This window comes from Schistocerca gregaria, chromosome 2 (genome assembly GCF_023897955.1).
Source record: "Schistocerca gregaria isolate iqSchGreg1 chromosome 2, iqSchGreg1.2, whole genome shotgun sequence".
NCBI lineage: Eukaryota > Metazoa > Arthropoda > Insecta > Orthoptera > Acrididae > Schistocerca > Schistocerca gregaria.
Window position 1 is genome coordinate 399,533,822 of NC_064921.1, and position 19,097 is coordinate 399,552,918.

Sequence of the window (19,097 nt, forward strand, 5' to 3'; positions counted from 1 at the left end):
ACCAATCGTCTTTCAGACACAGATTGTGCATTGGTGTTTGGTCAGTGGATAGTTTGTGAGGGAAAACTGCCCACACAGCATGCCTCATTGCCTCTAAATTATGTGTGATTTTTCCTGATAGCTCTCCCATAAAATAATTGAAGAGAATACATTTATTTTAGAGTAAACTTGCCTTTTCCTCCTAGTGGTTTTCCATCCTCAAGTACTTCACCTTTCTTTCAGCAAGCGAAGAAGCCTACCACCAAGCCTCTTTTGGATGTGGCCAACTTATTCCAGCTGTTCTATTGTTGTGTTGTATGGATTTTTATCTGTTACAGCTTTGAACGAAGAAGAGTCCCCATCACCAAAGTATTCAGTATATCTAACACTGTACTGGTCCTCAGATCTGGAGAATATCCTCACAACTGCAGTAGCCTCCATGTCCACACTAAAGCCACTATAATTTTTAGAGCATGCTACTGCATGCTTTTCTTGCTACAGTTTCTCACTGTCTTCATTGTTGAACATTTTCCTTGTTGTACACTAATGGCAGTATTTAAACATAATTTCTACATCTAAAACTTTGCCAGTCAATACCAATAACAGAGATGTGTGACCCCTTTACATCCAGGTTCCATCTACAGACAAGCACAGGTCAGTAACATATGCAGGAGATTCACTGTAATGAATATCTACCCCAGGATCTATTTCTTTTTGGTTCATTTCCACCAATTCCTCCACTGCTTTCTTCGTAGAAACAGGTACCAGTGTCAGTTTTCTTTGGAGGATGGAAATAAAAATTCATATCCACTCACCAGTTTAAAATTACAAGCTATCCCACTTTTTTTTTTTTCCTCTTCAAAAATAATCGTGCATTTCGTATTTTTACAGCTAACCCATGAAGATGAAACCTTTATAGCCTGGCAGAGAAGCTGTAAATTAATAATTCTGTCTCCAGTGGTATCCATACCAACATCATTCACGAACCTGTACAATTTTCCTGTCCCAAGTTTCGACACTGAAGCTGAGAGCTTATGTTCTTCATTTCAGGCTACTTTCTCTTTTTTGTTGGTAAATTGATTTCTGTGAAACCTCTGTTTCCTTAATACAGCTTTACCACCACCCGTTGTGCATAAATCTGGACTTCCACGTAAAGATTTGCGAATTCAGCCTTCCACCTACTAATATGTGTTAGTATTGTCAAAACATAAATAAACACTATCTAAGAAAGTTTTACAGCAAAGATGTTAGCCAGAGATATAGATGTCAGGCAAAGATATAGGAAGAAAATAGGCTTCACACTGACAAAAATTCCACTGAAGCAAGCAGTTTCCCAAATGTTATAAAAGGTGGAAGTGCCACCAGTGCCGAGTTAATCAGTTTAATAATTTAAAGGCATTTCTAAAGATCCTATCACCGTAAAATTCACACACAACATAGATTAAACTGTGTAGATCAAAACAATGATGTTTTTGAAAAATTGATTTTTTTTTTTTTGGACCAAAATCCATTGCATCCTCCCTTGAGTTAGACACCTCTTAGCCATAGTTGATAGGAACATATTTTACAGTAAGTTCATTCAACAACTACAAATAAATACTCATTTAATAAGCTGAAAATAACTCCAGTATGTAGACTCGAGCTCAGTGACATTATTTTGTCTACTCGCATAAGAAAACAGTATAGGAAATACAGGGAACTGTAAACTGAAAAAGTGGAAAAATCTTCGTGGTGGGGAAAGTTGATACTTCCTGGAAGTATCTACAGCTGCCATATGTGATGAGTAAGAACCTGTTTGACCTCTAGCAGTGTTAAGCTGTGTGCACAGTTTTGAGCAGTTTCTGACAATATACATTTCTTGCATTAGTATTATTAGTAACTAGTCTTTGTATTTTGTGTAGCGTTACTGTAGTTTGTGGAAAGCTAACACTGCACAGGACAATGGAGAAACTATTCTAGATCTGGTGGGCAAAACCTGACAGAATGGATCTCATTTCAGGGCATGATTTTAGGAAGTCATGGCCTTGTCAAAATAGCTGATTAATACATTCAAGACCAGCATAATAGTGTGTGATAAGTGTGTACTCCAAAGATGTTTTTTGAAGGGATCACCAGTACCAGGATTGGATGTGAGGGCCCAGAAAATGTTTTTGATCTAAGTTGGTGGAATAATTACGTCCAGTGAAGGCTAAGGTGAGTGTGTTGTATTGCTGTAAAGAGTCTGCATCTGAATAATTGTTTGCCTTGAATGCCAGGGCTGTATGTGAGGGAATTTTGACATGGAAAGGAGGGCAACTGCCAAATTTAAGTACTGTTGTTTGTCAGTAGGTTTAATGTGGACAGAAGTGTGTAGCTGGCCTTCAGTGGCACAGGTTCTTTTGTCCCTTGGAGTTACTCCAAAATGCGTAACATTGAAAGTCCCTGTTCCAGGATGTAATCCTACTCTATACCAGGTTCTTTCACAATTTCAAATACAGCAATCTCTTGTTCTTATCTGGGTAATCTGTGAACTACATGCCTCATCTACCAATTCACACTCACCACACTTTTCTCCTACTAAATCCTACAGTGATCTACCCATATGTTTCCTTGGATGGTGTCATCTGCTAAGTCGACTTTAAACTGCAATAACATTCCAGACTTCACCTCAATGAGTTATCCCACCTTCTCGTAAACTACCTGAACAGTTGTTTCCCTTCCTGTCGCTATGCAGCTCCCTAAACAGCCACACCATCAACCACTACTCCTCTCTTATAAACAGAGGTTGGCCAACCTCCTTAACATACCACAACCTTCGCCGCTGCCTCCAAGACCAAGAATAACCCGTAATTAAAAGAACCAGTCAAAACAGCAGAGTATTCTCAACCTCTCATCTAAAGCACTCTCCCCTCCTAAATTATCTGTATTATCCAAAGGTCTCACTTCCAGCTCTAAACCTGCATTTAGTCATGCTGCCTTGGTGAAGGACCCATCTTTTTTCACGTGTAATGTCAAGTGGAAATGTCACTTTGCAACCAAATCCAAAAATCATTCCAACAGCAAACTTGACATAGAACCCTGCCTTGAACACTTCCAGCCATGATCTCAACTTGATCCATCATTACTACCTCAAAATCATCGTTTACAAGCATGCCAAGAATTCCTCACAGCCAGTATTGCTTTACAATCCTTCCTCAGGTCCATACAACGTGACCCTAATCTGTCCTCTACAGAACTGCAGGCTCAGTGTTCCCTAGAAGCTGATTACTCCATCATTAGCCTTGCAGCAGGCAAAGGATCTATCACTGTAGTGCTTGACCAAAAGGAGTGTGTTAGGAAAGCTCTACACGAGCTACCTGACACCTCTGCATACTGCTTGTGCAATCAAGATCCCGTCCCTGTGATTCAAACTGACCTGCAGTTCATCCTTATAACCTCTGGCCTCTCGTATGGACTAACAACTCAATCCTAGAACTTATTACCCCACCCAAACATGCACCCTCTCCTTTTACCTTTTTCCTCACATCCACAAAACCAATCCTCTTGGCCGTCCTTTAGTTGCTGGCTTCAAAAGATCCACCAAACATATCTACCTTAGTTGTTCAGCACCTGCAACCCATAGTAAAGACTTTCCTCCTATATCAAAGACACCAACCATGTCATACATTATCTGAGATCAATTTCCACCACACACTTTGCTTGTCAAGATTAATGCCACTTCCCTCTACACAAACATCCCTCACGTACATGGTCTGTCTGCTGCCGAACATTTCCTTAGTCAGTGCCCCCCTGATTCCAAACCTGTGACATCCTTTCTGCTCACCTTAATCAACTTTATACTTGCCAACAACTACTTCACCTTTGAGGGGCAGACATACAAACGCATCAGGGGTATGGCCATGAGAACTAAGATGGCTCCTTCCTATGCCATCCTTTTCATGGGTCACTTGGAGGGGGCTTTTCTGGGACCTATAAGTCACCAGCCCCCAGTTTGGTTTAGGTATATTGATGCCACCTTTTCCATATGGATTCATTGTAAGGCTGACCCGTTAAAATTCCTGGAATCTCTGAATACCTTCTCCCAATTAAATTTCACATGGTCCTATTCCGAATCCTGTGCCACTTTGCTTGATGTTGATCTCGTCCTCATTGAAGGTCAGCTACACACTTCTGCCCACGTTAAACACACTAACAAACAACAGTACTTACACTTTAACAGTTGGCATCCTTTCCATTTCAAACGTTCCCTCCCATGCAAATTTTGCATTTGATGCAAACATATTTGTTTGGACGCAGACTCTTTACAGTAATACACCACCACTCTCACCTCAGCCTTCACTGTATGTAATTAGCCCACCATCCTAGTTCAAAAGCAGATTTGCCGAGCCATCACATCCAATCCTGGTACTGCTGATCCCCTTCAAAAAAACATCTACATAGCACATACTTGTCACACACTATTATCCTGGTCTTGAATGTATTAATCAGCTACTTTGACAAGGCCATTACTTCTTAAAATCATGCCCTGAAAAGAGAGCCATTCTGTGTGAGATTTTGCCTGCAATATCTAGAATAACTTTTCATCGCCCTTCCTACCTCCACAATATCCTTGTCAGACCCTATGATCCTTCTGCACTCATCTCCCTACTCTATGGCTCCTACCTGTGTGACTGTCCCCACTGCAAGACTTACCCTATGCACCTTCCTACCACAACCTATACGTGTCCTGTGACTGGCAAAAAATAAACTATCAATCAGAGTCACCTGTGAAACGATGCATGTTATATACCAGCTATTGCATGAATATTGTTCAACTGTTTACATTGGCAATGCTACCACCATGTTATCAGTTAGGATGAATGGGCATAGGCGAGGGGTGTATACCAGCAACACACAGTATCCTGTTGCAAAGCATGCTCTATAACATGCAGTCATGACCTGAGTGCCTGTTTCACCACATATGCCATCTGTAGTCCTCCCCCAGACACTAGCTTCTCAGAATACCGAGGGTGGGAACGAATGCTACACCATGTCCTTGTTTCTCACCGCCCATCTGGCCTTAATCTACGTTAATTTCTTCTGTATTAGCATTTCTTCACAGTAACTACTCCTTTCTTCACTCTAGTTTAGTTTTCTACATATTTCATTTTTTGACTTGTCTACTTTTTGCTGCACCCTCCCACCTACGTTACATACAATGTATATAGCTTTTCAATCTTATTAACTCGTGCACAGTGTTTTAGCTGTAATTTGTCTTGCATATTGCTCTGTCTTCGACCTTTAAGCTCTCAGATTTTCAAATCTCATATGGTGCAGTTCCCAACAATCAGTCTTTCCTCCTGATCCTGTTTTTAGTAGGTCTCCTCTGACCTGTGGTTCTGGGTAACTTTTCTGAAATCTGCTGCTTCTTTTCCTAGACTTCTCCTCTCCTTTTCCTTCAGCTGTCTTCCTTCCCCTTCAACCATTCCACTGGAAGGAGAAGCCACTGGCTCCAAAAGCTTGCAAAATTATAACCTACTTCGATGTGCATATTCTGCCGCCACTTGGTCAGCAGATTGTTTTTATCTGTTCTACCACATTTGTCTTAGTTGGGATAGTAAAACTAGGACCAGTCTCTCACCTACCTTGTCTTAGCCTTAAAAACTGTACCAGACTATTCAAATCTGTCCTACTTTGTGTACTTTACTAGTTTAAACATTTTCTGTTCTCCAGTGCAATTAATTATTTATGAAATAATCATATTCTATAATATTAAATATTTGTAGTATTCTTGAACCTTTTGCAAAAGGCATACAAAAATCAAAATATCACTGGCTTGTAGCCCTTCCCAAACAAATACGTAACAGTAGAAAGTTTCTAGTAAGCTGTGATTATCGTAGGTGAAATGTGCCAGGTGTTTATTTTGTATTTAAAAGCAAGCAAATTCCTGTGCAGATTTACTTACAATAGCATATATTTCAGAAAATCCTTCTGCTAATCAAAGTTTAATATCTCTCATAAACAAATTTTGGCTATGGATTAGTCAGTGATACAGCATCAACTGTCCCATTAATTTGTTACTTGTAAGCAAAACTAAATACCTTTCATAATGTCGGGTGAGGGTGAGGGAATTAGATTAGGAAATGAGACACTTAAAGTAGTAAAGGAGTTTTGCTATTTGGGGAGCAAAGTAACTGATGATAGTCGAAGTAGAAAGGATATAAAATGTAGACTGGCAATGGGAAGGAAAGCGTTTCTGAAGAAGATAAATTTGTTAACATAGAGTATAGATTTAAGTGTCAGGAAGTCATTTCTGAAAGTATTTGTAAGGAGTGTAGTCATGTATGGAAGTGAAATGTCGACGATAAATAGTTTGGACAAGAAGAGAATAGAAGCTTTCGAAATGTGGTGCTACAGAAGAATGCTGAAGATTAGATGGATAGATCACATAACTAATGAGGAAGTATTGAATAGGATTGGGGAGAAGAGAAGTTTGTGGCACAACTTGACCAGAAGAAGGGATCGGTTGGTACGACATGTTCTGAGGCATCAGGGGATCACCAATTTAGTATTGGAGGGCAGTGTGGAGGGTAAAAATCGTAGAGGGAGACAAAGAGATGAATACACTAAGCAGATTCAGAAGGATGTAGGCTGCAGTAGGTACTGGGAGATGAAGAAGCTTGCACAGGATAGAGTAGCATGGAGAGCTGCATCAAACCAGTCTCAGGAAAAAAAAGTGGACATTTTGTTGTTGTTGTCTTCAGTCCTTTCTTCGTAAATTTTAGAAAATGAACTCATAGTTATACAAGTGATAACTTAAAATATCTGATTATATGTGCATATAAGCACATGTAATTTCTTTATATATGTGATCAACTTTTGAGTTGTGATTTTTTTTTTTTTTTTTTTTTTTTTTTTTTTGCTACATTGTTGAAAGCAAACTAAATCATGAGTAATAAAGTATTCAGCAAATACTATATTCTTTTTCTTTTTTATTACCTTTTCTCTTTGTATTTTATTTCAGATAATAAAAATAGTGTTATTGAAATGTCTCGTTACTTGGAAACACAAAATAACAAGTCAGTAACTGTATACAGATATTACGTTGTCAACTAAGGAGTTAAGTTGTTTGGTTGTGGGCTAAGAGTCTGGTATCACAAAATCGAAAAGTTCTAGAGCAACCTATCTAATGCCTGCACTGCGAACTGAGCACAAAGTCACCTTTTGATCTTCTGGGTACCATGTACAACAGGTCGTCAGAAACTGAAACACACTCCCTACGAGAATGACACAGTAGGACACTAGCTTGAAAACTGGAACAGAATTGGAAGCCAAACCAACTCTAAATAACAAATACCCAAACTTCCTACACCACTAGAGGCAGCTTGTCATAATGCAGCTTCTCATTTAAATCTCTTCTGGATCAGAATTGAATAACTATGCCTTAGCAGCTCTCTGAAGCTGCACAGGATCTAACTTGAATGCACTCCCTTTATAACAAGCTTCCTCACACACGTTTTCCTCTGGAACCATAGGAAATGTCACCAAATTCCTGATTTATAATGACTGAACTGTTAATATCATCAGTAAATCAACATCTAGGTTGAACTTGGCTAACCAATACCTCTACAACCTGATTTGGTATGGAGCAACATTGATTTTTTCTATCACTGTATTCATCTCTGTTCAGAATTATACTACTCTTACCAACACGTAAAATCATAGTGGAACCACTAACACTAACAAATGAAGAACATTAGGCTGCTTTTAATAATGTAAGGATTAGTGAATTCAGCCACTTGAGTGTGAAATAGCAGCCCATTCCAGCTGCCTGTGTTGCATCTTTACGGCTCATGCATACTTATGCAAGTTTCTCTGATTCCACCAGGCATGGCAGCATTCTCACTTTCTCCTGAATCTGCCTTACTCTACAACAGTATACATACAACACACATAACACATGAAACATTAGGCTAGCATATCCATTCGTTTTAATTTCAGATGTGGCTGCAATTCTATCTGTAATGAGATGAGGCAGCACATGAACTGTAAGATATTGTGCAATATTATTTTGAAATGTTACGGGTTCTGATAATCCTAAAAGTCTCATTCAGTTTCCTTCCATTCATACCTACTCTCAATAGTTCTTTAATAACAAAATCTATGTATTCTCCATATCTAATGTGTACTAAAAGACCACTAAAAAGTGTCGGTATACTAATTAGCTAAGATTTTTGTCATAGTTATGTTTAACACCTCTTAGTGTGCTTTACTTCATTTGATAAATCCCAGAGAACATTGTGCTTAATTTTTAGCATTCAATATTGGCAAAGGAGCTGTAGCAGGAGGAGCGGCACTGGGGTTAGGAGCACTCTGTTTCTATGGCTTGGGGCTATCGAAACAAACTGGAGCTATTGACCATGCTACGTAAGTTCTCTCTGTTTACCTGTATTTGAAAGGTTTTATTTGCTTTTGTACTGCTATAATTACTTCATTTGTTTTCAGATTTTGGCCAGAATATGTGAAGCAGAGAATTAGAGATACATACATGTATTTTGGTGGTTCTATAGTGGTGACTGCTGCAAGTGCTGCTGCAGCTCTGCGGTCTCCCAGAGTCATGAGTTTGGTCACAAAGAATTCATTTGGTGTAAGTTAAATGATTTATCTTTATGGAAACACTTGCAAATTGTAGTTCGCTTTTAAATTTAACACTCTGTTAATAATGCTGAACTGAAAATTACTCTAAGTTTGTGCTGTGAAATTGATTTCTTGTGGTATTGTTACCACTATTATTTATTTATTTATTTATTTATTTATTTCCAGGCAATTGCTTTGTCATTTGCAGCACTTATTGGAACCAATGTAATTGTTCAAAGCATCCCTTATCAGAAAGGTTTTGGAGTGAAGCAGATGGCTTGGCTTGCACATTCTGCTGTGTTGGGTGCTTTCATCGCTCCTATTTGTTTTGTTGGTGGGCCAGTGCTCATTAGAGCTGCTTGGTAAGGACGTGTTGATTCATCTGATTTTAAATCTGTTTTTATTAATACTATTACAAATATGGAAATGCCTATTGGTAAAACAGCATCCTAGTTTTAACATGTAGTGCTGCTTAGATGTTGTCTTTGCATGTGTGCTGCCCCAGGATTCTTGATTTGAAAACTAGAATATCAAGTCACAGGTTCTGGGTGTTTATGAAGAGTTGTTGATATTACTGGAAAACAGTAAACAGAAGACAACTCTTACCAGTTATCTCGTGTAGGCAAATTGTATTGAATTAGTCACTACACCTAGCCATAAAAATTATGACTTAACAATGATTGCATTAGCTGACAGGACTTTCTTCCATCTTTTTGCTCTCAGAATATGATATGATTTGATGTGATGTGATGCTTGAGTCTTTAAAGTCAATAAGTCTTTTCTTGTTCAATTATTTAATTTTCTTTTTAATCTTATTTTTGGTGAGAGTCATCTAATAAAAATGCGCATGTTGAATATTTACGACCTAGCCCAACCCTGTTTGTCCAATTTTATTGGATGTGCTACCCAAACATCCAATTTGTTTTTCCTGGGGTTTGTGATTTTTACATTAATTCTCACTGATTTCCCTCCAAAACTGTAAAATTGATTTTCAATCCTTGTTGTGAGAACTGCCATCAGCTTAGCTTTTTCATTTCTGGCATTTATTTTAAGCATGTCCTCTTTACCCTATTCGTATAAACTCTTCTGTATCCTTTAATAATTGCTTCCAAGTAGCATTCGCCTTTTAATTATTTCTTCACTCTATTCCTTTTAATTAGTTGTTTACTAAAAACCTTATAATTTTGGACTAACAGTAAATGCTATTTGTACATGTTTATGCTCCTGGAGTAATAACACCTTTAGCATTGTGCATTGTCATACACAGCAGAAATGTATTATGGGCAAATGTAAAATTTCATCAAAGCCCTCTCCATCTAGCATCAAGCCAAGCCAGGCAAAGACCCCTTGCCACAATCAAAATGGCAAATGAGCAGAAAGCTGACATTGCATGAAGTAGAACAAACCAGAAGATATTGCCTCGTTTCATACAGGAGAGGGGCCGCAATCATTAACTCAGCAATGTGACCTCAGTGAGGATAACACACCATGTCATTGTAATAGCACAACTTGATTTTATAAGAGAGAGTGAAAGTTTCACAAGATCACCTATCAGCCTTCCAATATAGTGGAAAGGCAACAACCTGAAGGCCTGAAATGGTGACGTCACTATGTTCATTAAGGATGTATTAGCTACTGCTGAAAGGTGCATTTGGACAAATGAAACGGTGATGCATATGACTAACTTACAATTAATGGGTGAAGCTAGAGCATATGTAATTTATTGCGATGTTCTTAGCAAGGTATTAATGTTCCAGGAGCTGGATGATGGTTTGCATCAGTGCTATCAGGTGCAGAACAGTGAGAGATTTTTAGAGGGGAATTGAGTAGAATCTTAATGTGTCAGCAGAATATTTTGGGATAGAATCTGGAAGATTAATGCACAAACATACAAGTTGACAGTACAGGAAGAAGCTGGTGCAGTTACTGTGCAGGAAGCTGAAAATAGGGGCTCCATGTTTCCTTACATGGTGTCTTAGCTGACATGTCATGCAGTCAGGGTGGAGAACTGGTCTGACCTGACTGAAGCTATTAGGATTGCCACACTGTAGGAGGAAATTGATATTGGTATGAAAGGGCGTAATAACCATGGAATCTTCACCTCTGAAGTAGCCATAGGGATATGGCTGTAAGGATCATCTGCAAAAGCAGTTTTGCCAACCAGATTAAGAGTCCAGTCAAGTTGGTCATAAGGCAGAAGAGTGCAGGAATAAGAAACAAGGACACTATTACCAAAAAAGTGTCCGTGAAACTGAAACGGGACGGCATTACCTGTCGGGAGGCATTCCCAGTAGAAGGGAACACTGTACATATGTATGCAGAGATAAAATGCTGTTTATCAGGTGTAGTGCAGGGAAAGAAACGTAAGTTTTTCGTGAACACTGGTACACACATGCCGTTAGCTAGTCTAGAACCCTTAGGCAGAAAGAGACTTGGGTTTCCACAGTACAAGTTAGGTGAAGCAAGTGGCAATGACGTGAAGTCATTAGGCACAACACTGCTCAACTTTAGCATTGGAGCCAAGTGTTTTCGAGGAAACAGGGAAGTGTTGTCAAATGTTAATTAAGATTATTCTATGATTTTTGGAATTGTCTTTCTTTGGAAACATCATGCCAAAATTGATCTGTTGTTGTTGTTGTTGTTGTTGTTGTTGTTGTTGTCTTCAGTCCTGAGACTGGTTTGATGCAGCTCTCCATGCTACTCTATCCTGTGCAAGCTTCTTCATATCCCATTACCTACTGCAACCTACATCCTTCGGAGTCTGCTTAGTGTATTCATCTCTTGGTCTCCCTCTAAGATTTTTACCCTCCACGCTGAAGGATCCCTTGATGCCTCAGAACATGTCCTACCAACCGATCCCCTCTTCTGGTCAAGTTGTGCCACAAACTTCTCTTCTCCCCAATTCTATTCAATACTTCCTCATTAGTTATGTGATCTACCCATCTAATCTTCAGCATTCTTCTGTAGCACCACGTTTCGAAAGCTTCTATTCTCTTCTTGTCCAAACTATTTATCATCCACGTTTCACTTCGATACATGGCTACACTCCATACAAATACATTCAGAAACGACTTCCTGACACTTAAATTTTACTCGGTGTTAACAAATTTCTCCTCTTCAGAAACTCTTTCCTTCCCATTGCCAGTCTACATTTTATATCCTTTCTACTTCGACTATCATCAGTTACTTTGCTCCCCAAATAGCAAAACTCCTTACTTCGACCATAGTCGGTTATTTTACTCCCTAAATAGCAAAACTCCTTTACGTGTCTCATTCCCTAATCTAATTGCCTCAGCATCACCTGACTTAATTCGACTACATCCCATTATCCCCGTTTTGCTTTTGTTGATATTCATCTTATATGCTTCTTTCAAGGCACTGTCCATTCCACTCAACTGCTCTTCAAATCCTTTGCTGTCTCTGATAGAACTACAATGTCATTGGTGAACCTCAAAGTTTTTATTTCTTCTCCATGGATTTTAATACCTACCCCGAAATTTTCTTTCGTTTCTTTTACTGCTTGCTCAATATACAGATTGAATAACATCGGGGAGAGGCTACAACCCTGTCTCACTCCCTTCCCAACCACTGCTTCCCTTTCATGTCCCTCGACTCTTACAACTGCCATCTGGTTTCTGTACAAATTGTAAATAGCCTTTCGCTCCCTGTATTTTACCCCTGCCACATTCAGAATTTGAAAGAGAGTATTCCAGTCAACATTGTCAAAAGCTTTCTCTAATTCTACAAATGATAAAAATGTAGTTTGCCTTTCTTAACCTATCTTCTAAGATAAGTCAGTATTGCTTCACCTGTTCCAACATTTCTACGGAATCCAAACTGATCCTCCCCGAGGTCCGCATCTACCAGTTTTTCCATTCGTCTGTAAAGAATTCGCGTTAGTATTTTGCAGCTGTGACTTATTAAACTGATAGTTCGGTAATTTTCACATCTGTCAACACCTGCTTTCTTTGGGATTGGAATTATTATATTCTTCTTGAAGTCTGGGGGTATTTCGCCTGTCTCATACATCTTGCTAACCAGATGGTAGAGTTTTGTCAGGACTGGCTCTCCCAACGCCGTCAGTAGTTCTAATGGAACGTTGTCTACTCCCAGGGCCTTGTTTCGACTTAGGTCTTGCAGTGCTTTTATTTATTTATTTATTTATTTATTTATTTACATGTAAAGTTCCGTAGGACCAAATTGAGGAGAAAATCTCCAAGGTCATGGAACGTGTCAGTACATAAACTTACAACATAAAAGTAATAACAGATAAAAATAAATGTTCATGGCTAAAATGGTTCAAATAGCTCTGAGCACTATGGGACTCAACTGCTGTGGTCATTAGTCCCTTAGAACTTAGAACTACTTAAACCTAACTAACCTAAAGACATCACACACATTGATGCCCAAGGCAGGATTCGAACCAGCGACCGTAGCAGTCGCACGGTTCCGGACTGCTTGCCTAGAACCGCGAGACCACTGCGGCCGGCCAAATGTTCATGAACCTGAAAGAATATCAGTCCATAAGTTTCAGCAAACGCTGTCAGCATTACAATGAGAATCAGCTTAATTTTTCAAGAAACTCCTCAACAGAATAGTGACCCATGAGGAAACTCTTCAGTTTAGATTTGAAAGCGCGTTGATTACTGCTAAGATTTTTGAATTTGAATGGCAGCTTATTGAAAATGGATGCAGCAGTATATTGCACACCTTTTTGCACAAGAGTTACGGAAGTCCGACCCAAATGGAGGTTTGATTTCTGCCAAGTATTAACCAAGTGACAGATGCTTATTGTTGGAAATAAACAAATATTGGTAACAAGAAGCTACAATAAGGAATATACATATTGAGAGGCCAATGTCAAAATACCCAGACTCGTGAACAGAGGTCGACAAGAAGTTCATGAACTCGCACCACTTATTGCCCGAACCGCCCGTTTCTGAGCCAAAAATATCCTCCTAGAATGGGAAGAGTTACCCCAAAACATAATACCATACGACATAAGTGAATGAAAATATGCAAAGTAGACTAATTTACGTGTCGAAATATCTCTTCACTTTAGATACCATTCAAATAGTGAAAATGGCAGTATTAAGTCTTTGAACAAGATCCTGAACGTGGGCTTTCCACGACAACTTACTATCCATCTGAAAACCTAGAAATTTGAACTGTTCAGTTTTACTAATCATATGCTCATTCTGTGAAATTAAAATGTCAGGTTTTGTTGAATTGTGTGTTAGAAACTGTAAAAACTGAGTCTTACTGTGATTTAGCATTACTTTATTTTCTATAAGCCATGAACTGAGGTCATGTACTGCACTATTTGAAACCAAGCCAATGTTGCACATCATCAGCAAACAGAAATATTTTAGAGTTACCCGTAATATTAGAGGGCATATCATTTATATAAATAAGAAACAGGAGTGGCCCCTACACTGATCCCTGCCCCCCCCCCCCCCCCCCCCCCCACTTGACAGTAGCCCACTCAGATCACACATCACAGCCGTTATCAACATTGTGAATAATGACCTTTTGTTGCCTGTTGCTAAAGTAAGAGATAAACGAATTGTGAGCTACTCCCCTTATTCCGTAATGAAGCAACTTCTGGAGCAATATTGTGAGGTCAACACAGTCAAATGCCTTTGTAATTGCCCCTGATGCATATCAAACTCTTCATGCATTATCATATCTCCCATTTCATATCCTCTACCTCCTCTTTTATTTCCATAACATTGTCCACAACAACATCGCCCTTGTATACACCCTCTATATACTCCTTCCACCTTTCTGCTTTCCCTTCTTTGCTTAGAACTGGGTTTCCATCTGAGCTCTTGATGTTCATACAAGTGGTTCTCTTATCTCCAAAGGTCTCTTTAATTTTCCTGTAGGCAGTATCTACACTCCTGGAAATGGGAAAAAAGAACACATTGACACCTGTGTGTCAGACCCACCATACTTGCTCCGGACACTGCGAGAGGGCTGTACAAGAAATGATCACACACACGGCACAGCGGACACACCAGGAACCGCGGTGTCGGCTGTCGAATGGCGCTAGCTGCGCAGCATTTGTGCACTGCCGCCGTCAGTGTCGGCCAGTTTGCCGTGGCATACGGAGCTCCATCACAGTCTTTAACACTGGTAGCTTGCCGCGACAGCGTGGACGTGAACCGTATGTGCAGTCGACGGACTTTGAGCGAGGGCGTATAGTGGGCATGCGGGAGGCCGGGTGGACGTACTGCCGAATTACTCAACACGTGGGGCGTGAGGTCTCCACAGTACATCAATGTTGTCGCCAGTGGTCGGCGGAAGGTGCACGTGCCCGTCGACCTGGGACCGGACTGCAGCGACGCACGGATGCACACCAAGACCGTAGGATCCTATGCAGTGCCGTAGGGGACCGCACCGCCACTTCCCAGCAAATTAGGGACGCTGTTGCTCCTGGGGTATCGGCGAGGACCATTCGCAACCGTCTCCATGAAGCTGGGCTATGGTCCCGCACACCGTTAGGCCGTCTTCCGCTCACGCCCCAACATCGTGCAGCCCGCCTCCAGTGGTGTCGCGACAGGCGTGAATGGAGGGACGAATGGAGACGTGTCGCCTTTAGCGATGAGAGTCGCTTCTGCCTTGGTGCCAATGATGGTCGTATGCGTGTTTGGCGCCGTGCAGGTGAGTGCCACAATCAGGACTGCATACGACCGAGGCACACAGGGCCAACACCCGGCATCATGGTGTGGGGAGCGATCTCCTACACTGGCTGTACACCTCTGGTGATCGTCGAGGGGACACTGAATAGTGCACGGTACATCCAAACCGTTATCGAACCCATCGTTCTACCATTCCTAGACAGGCAAGGTAACTTGCTGTTCAAACAGGACAATGCACGTCCGCATGTATCCCGTGCCACCCAACGTGCTCTAGAAGGTTTAAGTCAACTACCCTGGCCAGCAAGATCTCCGGATCTGTCCCCCATTGAGCATGTTTGGGACTGGATGAAGCGTCGTCTCACGCGGTCTGCACGTCCAGCACGAACGGTGGTCCAACTGAGGCGCCAGGTGGAAATGACATGGCAAGCCGGTCCACAGTACTACATCCAGCTTCTCTACGATCGTCTCCACGGGAGAATAGCAGCCTGCATTGCTGCGAAAGGTGGATATACACTGTACTATTGCCGACATTGTGCATGCTCTGTTGCCTGTGTCTATGTGCCTGTGGTTCTGTCAGTGTGATCATGTGATGTATCTGACCCCAGGAATGTGTCAATAAAGTTTCCCCTTCCTGGGACAATGAATTCACGGTGTTCTTATTTCAATTTCCAGGAGTGTATCTTACCCCCTAGTGATATATGCCTCTACATCCTTACATTTGTCCTCTAGCCATCCCTGCTTAGCCATTTTGCACTTCCTGTCGATCTCATTTTTGAGACGTTTTTATTCCTTTTTGCCTGCTTCATTTACTGCATTTTTATATTTTCTCCTTTCATCAGTTAAATTCAATATTTCTTCTGTTATCCAAGGATTGAATTCAGCGGAACTATGATTCTAATGAGAACAACTGCAAGTGAGGTAATGTTGCAAGTTACCACTTGGGCTGTTAACACGTATGATAAGAGACGGGGTCGCATGATAATGTACCTCTAGGTAAAGGAAAGGTGGTTTGGATGGCTGCTAATTTAGGCGTTCTGGATGAAGACATTGATAGGTCATGTGCCATGATCGGAGCCACAGTGAAACCATTAGTGTATCTCAATTATGTTCGAAAATTGGTCACTTGCAAAGAAATGATCAACAAGCTTTGTTACTATAATTTTGATATGACAAAAAAAGCCCTTTACCAGTGATAACTGTTACACATAATACCACCATCATAGACCCATAGGTTACAATGCTCCAGTCTCTAGGAAACCATACTGTGTACCCTAGCATTCACAATTATTTATGGAAGACTTTATTGACCAACAGCTGTCAGAAGGAATAATAGAACATAGTAATAGTCCAGGAAGTGCAAATGTTGTCATCGCCCTGAAGAAATCACTTGATGGTACTAAGTAGTACATATTTTGTTATGATTAGAGATATTTGAACACCAAAATTGCCCCTGATGCATATCCTATGCCCATTAATTCAGACACTTAAGACAATATGGGCAATGCAGATACTTTCAACAGTGGATCTAAGAAGCAGGTATTACAAAGTAGAAGTTTCTCCAGAAGATAGGCCAAACTGTGTGATCCATTCACTTTCCGATAGAGGGCAGGAGTGCACAATACGTGCCGGCCGCAGTGGTCTAGCGGTTCTAGGCGCTCAGTCCGGAACCGCGGGACTGCTACGGTCGCAGGTTCGAATCCTGCCTCGGGCATGGATGTGTGTGATATCCTTAGGTTGGTTAGGTTTAAGTAGTTCTAAGTTCTAGGGGACTGATGACCACAGATGTTAAGTCCCATAGTGCTCAGAGCCATTTTTTGCACAATACGTGCATTGTACCATTCACCCTTATCAGATAAAATAAGGAACTGTAAATAAGTGGATATAAAAACGGATGCAAGAAATATTGTTATTCTCAGAACAGCACTTTGGGAAATTTTTCATTCTGTGATACTGGCTATGTGCTTCTAGCATGTACTTAAATTAATAGTAATCTATCAGAACAAGACAGCAATGTAAATTATGAATAAGATAAATGAAGTCGTTTATTTATCGATGAGATCAGGTTGCTGGTATGACGGCCATGGTCTAAGAAGTGTAATATAAATGGCTTTCGTAAGGTGCAAATAATTACCATGCAATCTGTCTAGTGTGGGTTGTAATAATTATGAATATCAAAAAAAAACTCTTTAATTAGCATATCATTTGCCTGAACGTTGGGTGATTTATTGTTTCTTTAGTCACTTGGGAGATAAATTTGCTTCACATATATTAAAACAATTTATACATTGCATTTTGGCTGACCATCTAGTTAAAATGATTTTCATTACAGGTACACAGCAGGTGTGGTTGGCGGACTCTCAACCGTGGCGGTTTGTGCACCAAGTGAAAAGTTCTTGATGATGGGAGGTCCCTTGGCCATTGGTCTTGGGGTAGTGTTTGCATCATCATTAGGTATAATATGCTACTACAGAAAATATATGACAAATGTCTGCTTGTGTGTTTGTGCGCAAATGTATACCTGTCCTTTTTTTTCCCCCTAAGGTAAGTCTTTCTGCTCCCGGGATTGGATAGACTCCTTAACCTCTCCCTTAAAACTCACATCCTTTTCTTTCCCTCTCCTTCCCTCTTTCCTGACGAAGCAACCATTGGTTGCGAAAGCTTGAATTGTGTGTGTATGCTTGTGTTTGTTTGTGTGTCTATCGACATGCCAGCACTTTAGTTTGGTAAGTCACATCATCTTTGTTTTTAGATATATTTTTCCCTCGTGAAATGTTCCCTTCATATATATCACACCCACTACTGGCCATTAAAATTGCTACACCACAAAGATAAGTTGCTACAGACATGAAATTTAACCTACAGGAAGAAGATGCTGTGATATGCAAATGTTTAGCTTTTCAGAGTATTCACACAAGGTTGGCGCCGGTGGTGACACCTACAACGTGCTGACAAGAAAGTTTCCAACCAATTTCTCATACACAAACAGCAGTCGACCAACGTTTCCTGGTGAAACATTGTTGTGATGCCTCGTGTAAAGAGACGAAATGCATACCATCACGTTTCCGACTTATCGTATTGCGACATTGCTGCTCACATTGGTCGAGATCCAATGACTGTTAGCAGAATATGGAATCGGTGGGTTCAGGAGGGTAATATGGAACGTCACGCTGGATTGGAATGACTCCTTAACCTCTCCCTTGTATCACTATCAGTCGAGATGACAAGCATCTTATCTGCATGGATGTAATGGATTGTGCAGCCACGTCTTGAGCCCTGAGTCAACAGCTGGGGACATTTGCAAGACAACAACCATCTGCACAAACAGTTAGATGACGTTTGCAGCAGCATGGACTATCAGCTCGGGGGCCGTGGCTGCAGTTACCCTCGATGCTGCATCACAGACAGGAGCGCCTGCGATGGTATAATAAACGACAATCCTGGGTGCACAAATGGCAAAACATTTTAATCATCGTCATACTGGCATATCACCCAGCGTGATGGGAAGGGGTGCCGTTGGTTACATGTCTCGGTCACCTCTTGTACGCATTGATGGCACTTTGAACAGTCGACATTACATTTCAGATGTGTTACGACCCGTGGTTCTACCCTTCATTCGGTCCCTGGGAAACCCTACATTTCAGCAGGCTAATGCACGACCGCATGTTGCAGGTCCTGTACGGGCCTTTCTGGATACAGAAAATGCTAGACTGCTGCCCTGGCCAGCACATTCTCCAAATCTCTCTCAAATTGCAAACATCCGGCCTATGGTGGCCAAGCAACTGGCTCGTCACAATATGCCAGTCACTACTCTTCATGAACTGTGATATCGTGTTTATCATGTTGAAGCTGCATGGGCAGCTGTAACTGTACACGCTGTCC

General features: G+C 40.8%; 1 protein-coding gene across 2 annotated transcripts in view; it reads left to right on the forward strand.

Moving 5' to 3' along the window:
- Positions 1 to 19,097, forward strand: part of LOC126322441 (growth hormone-inducible transmembrane protein-like) — a 78,227-nt gene that overhangs the window by 31,034 nt on the left and 28,096 nt on the right. For both annotated transcript variants that reach the window (XM_049994367.1, XM_049994368.1), the window contains exons 3-6: positions 8,253 to 8,364; positions 8,443 to 8,584; positions 8,761 to 8,936; positions 17,548 to 17,669. In XM_049994367.1, coding sequence (XP_049850324.1) covers positions 8,253 to 8,364; positions 8,443 to 8,584; positions 8,761 to 8,936; positions 17,548 to 17,669 — 552 coding nt within the window. The remainder of the gene's footprint in view (positions 1 to 8,252; positions 8,365 to 8,442; positions 8,585 to 8,760; positions 8,937 to 17,547; positions 17,670 to 19,097) is intronic.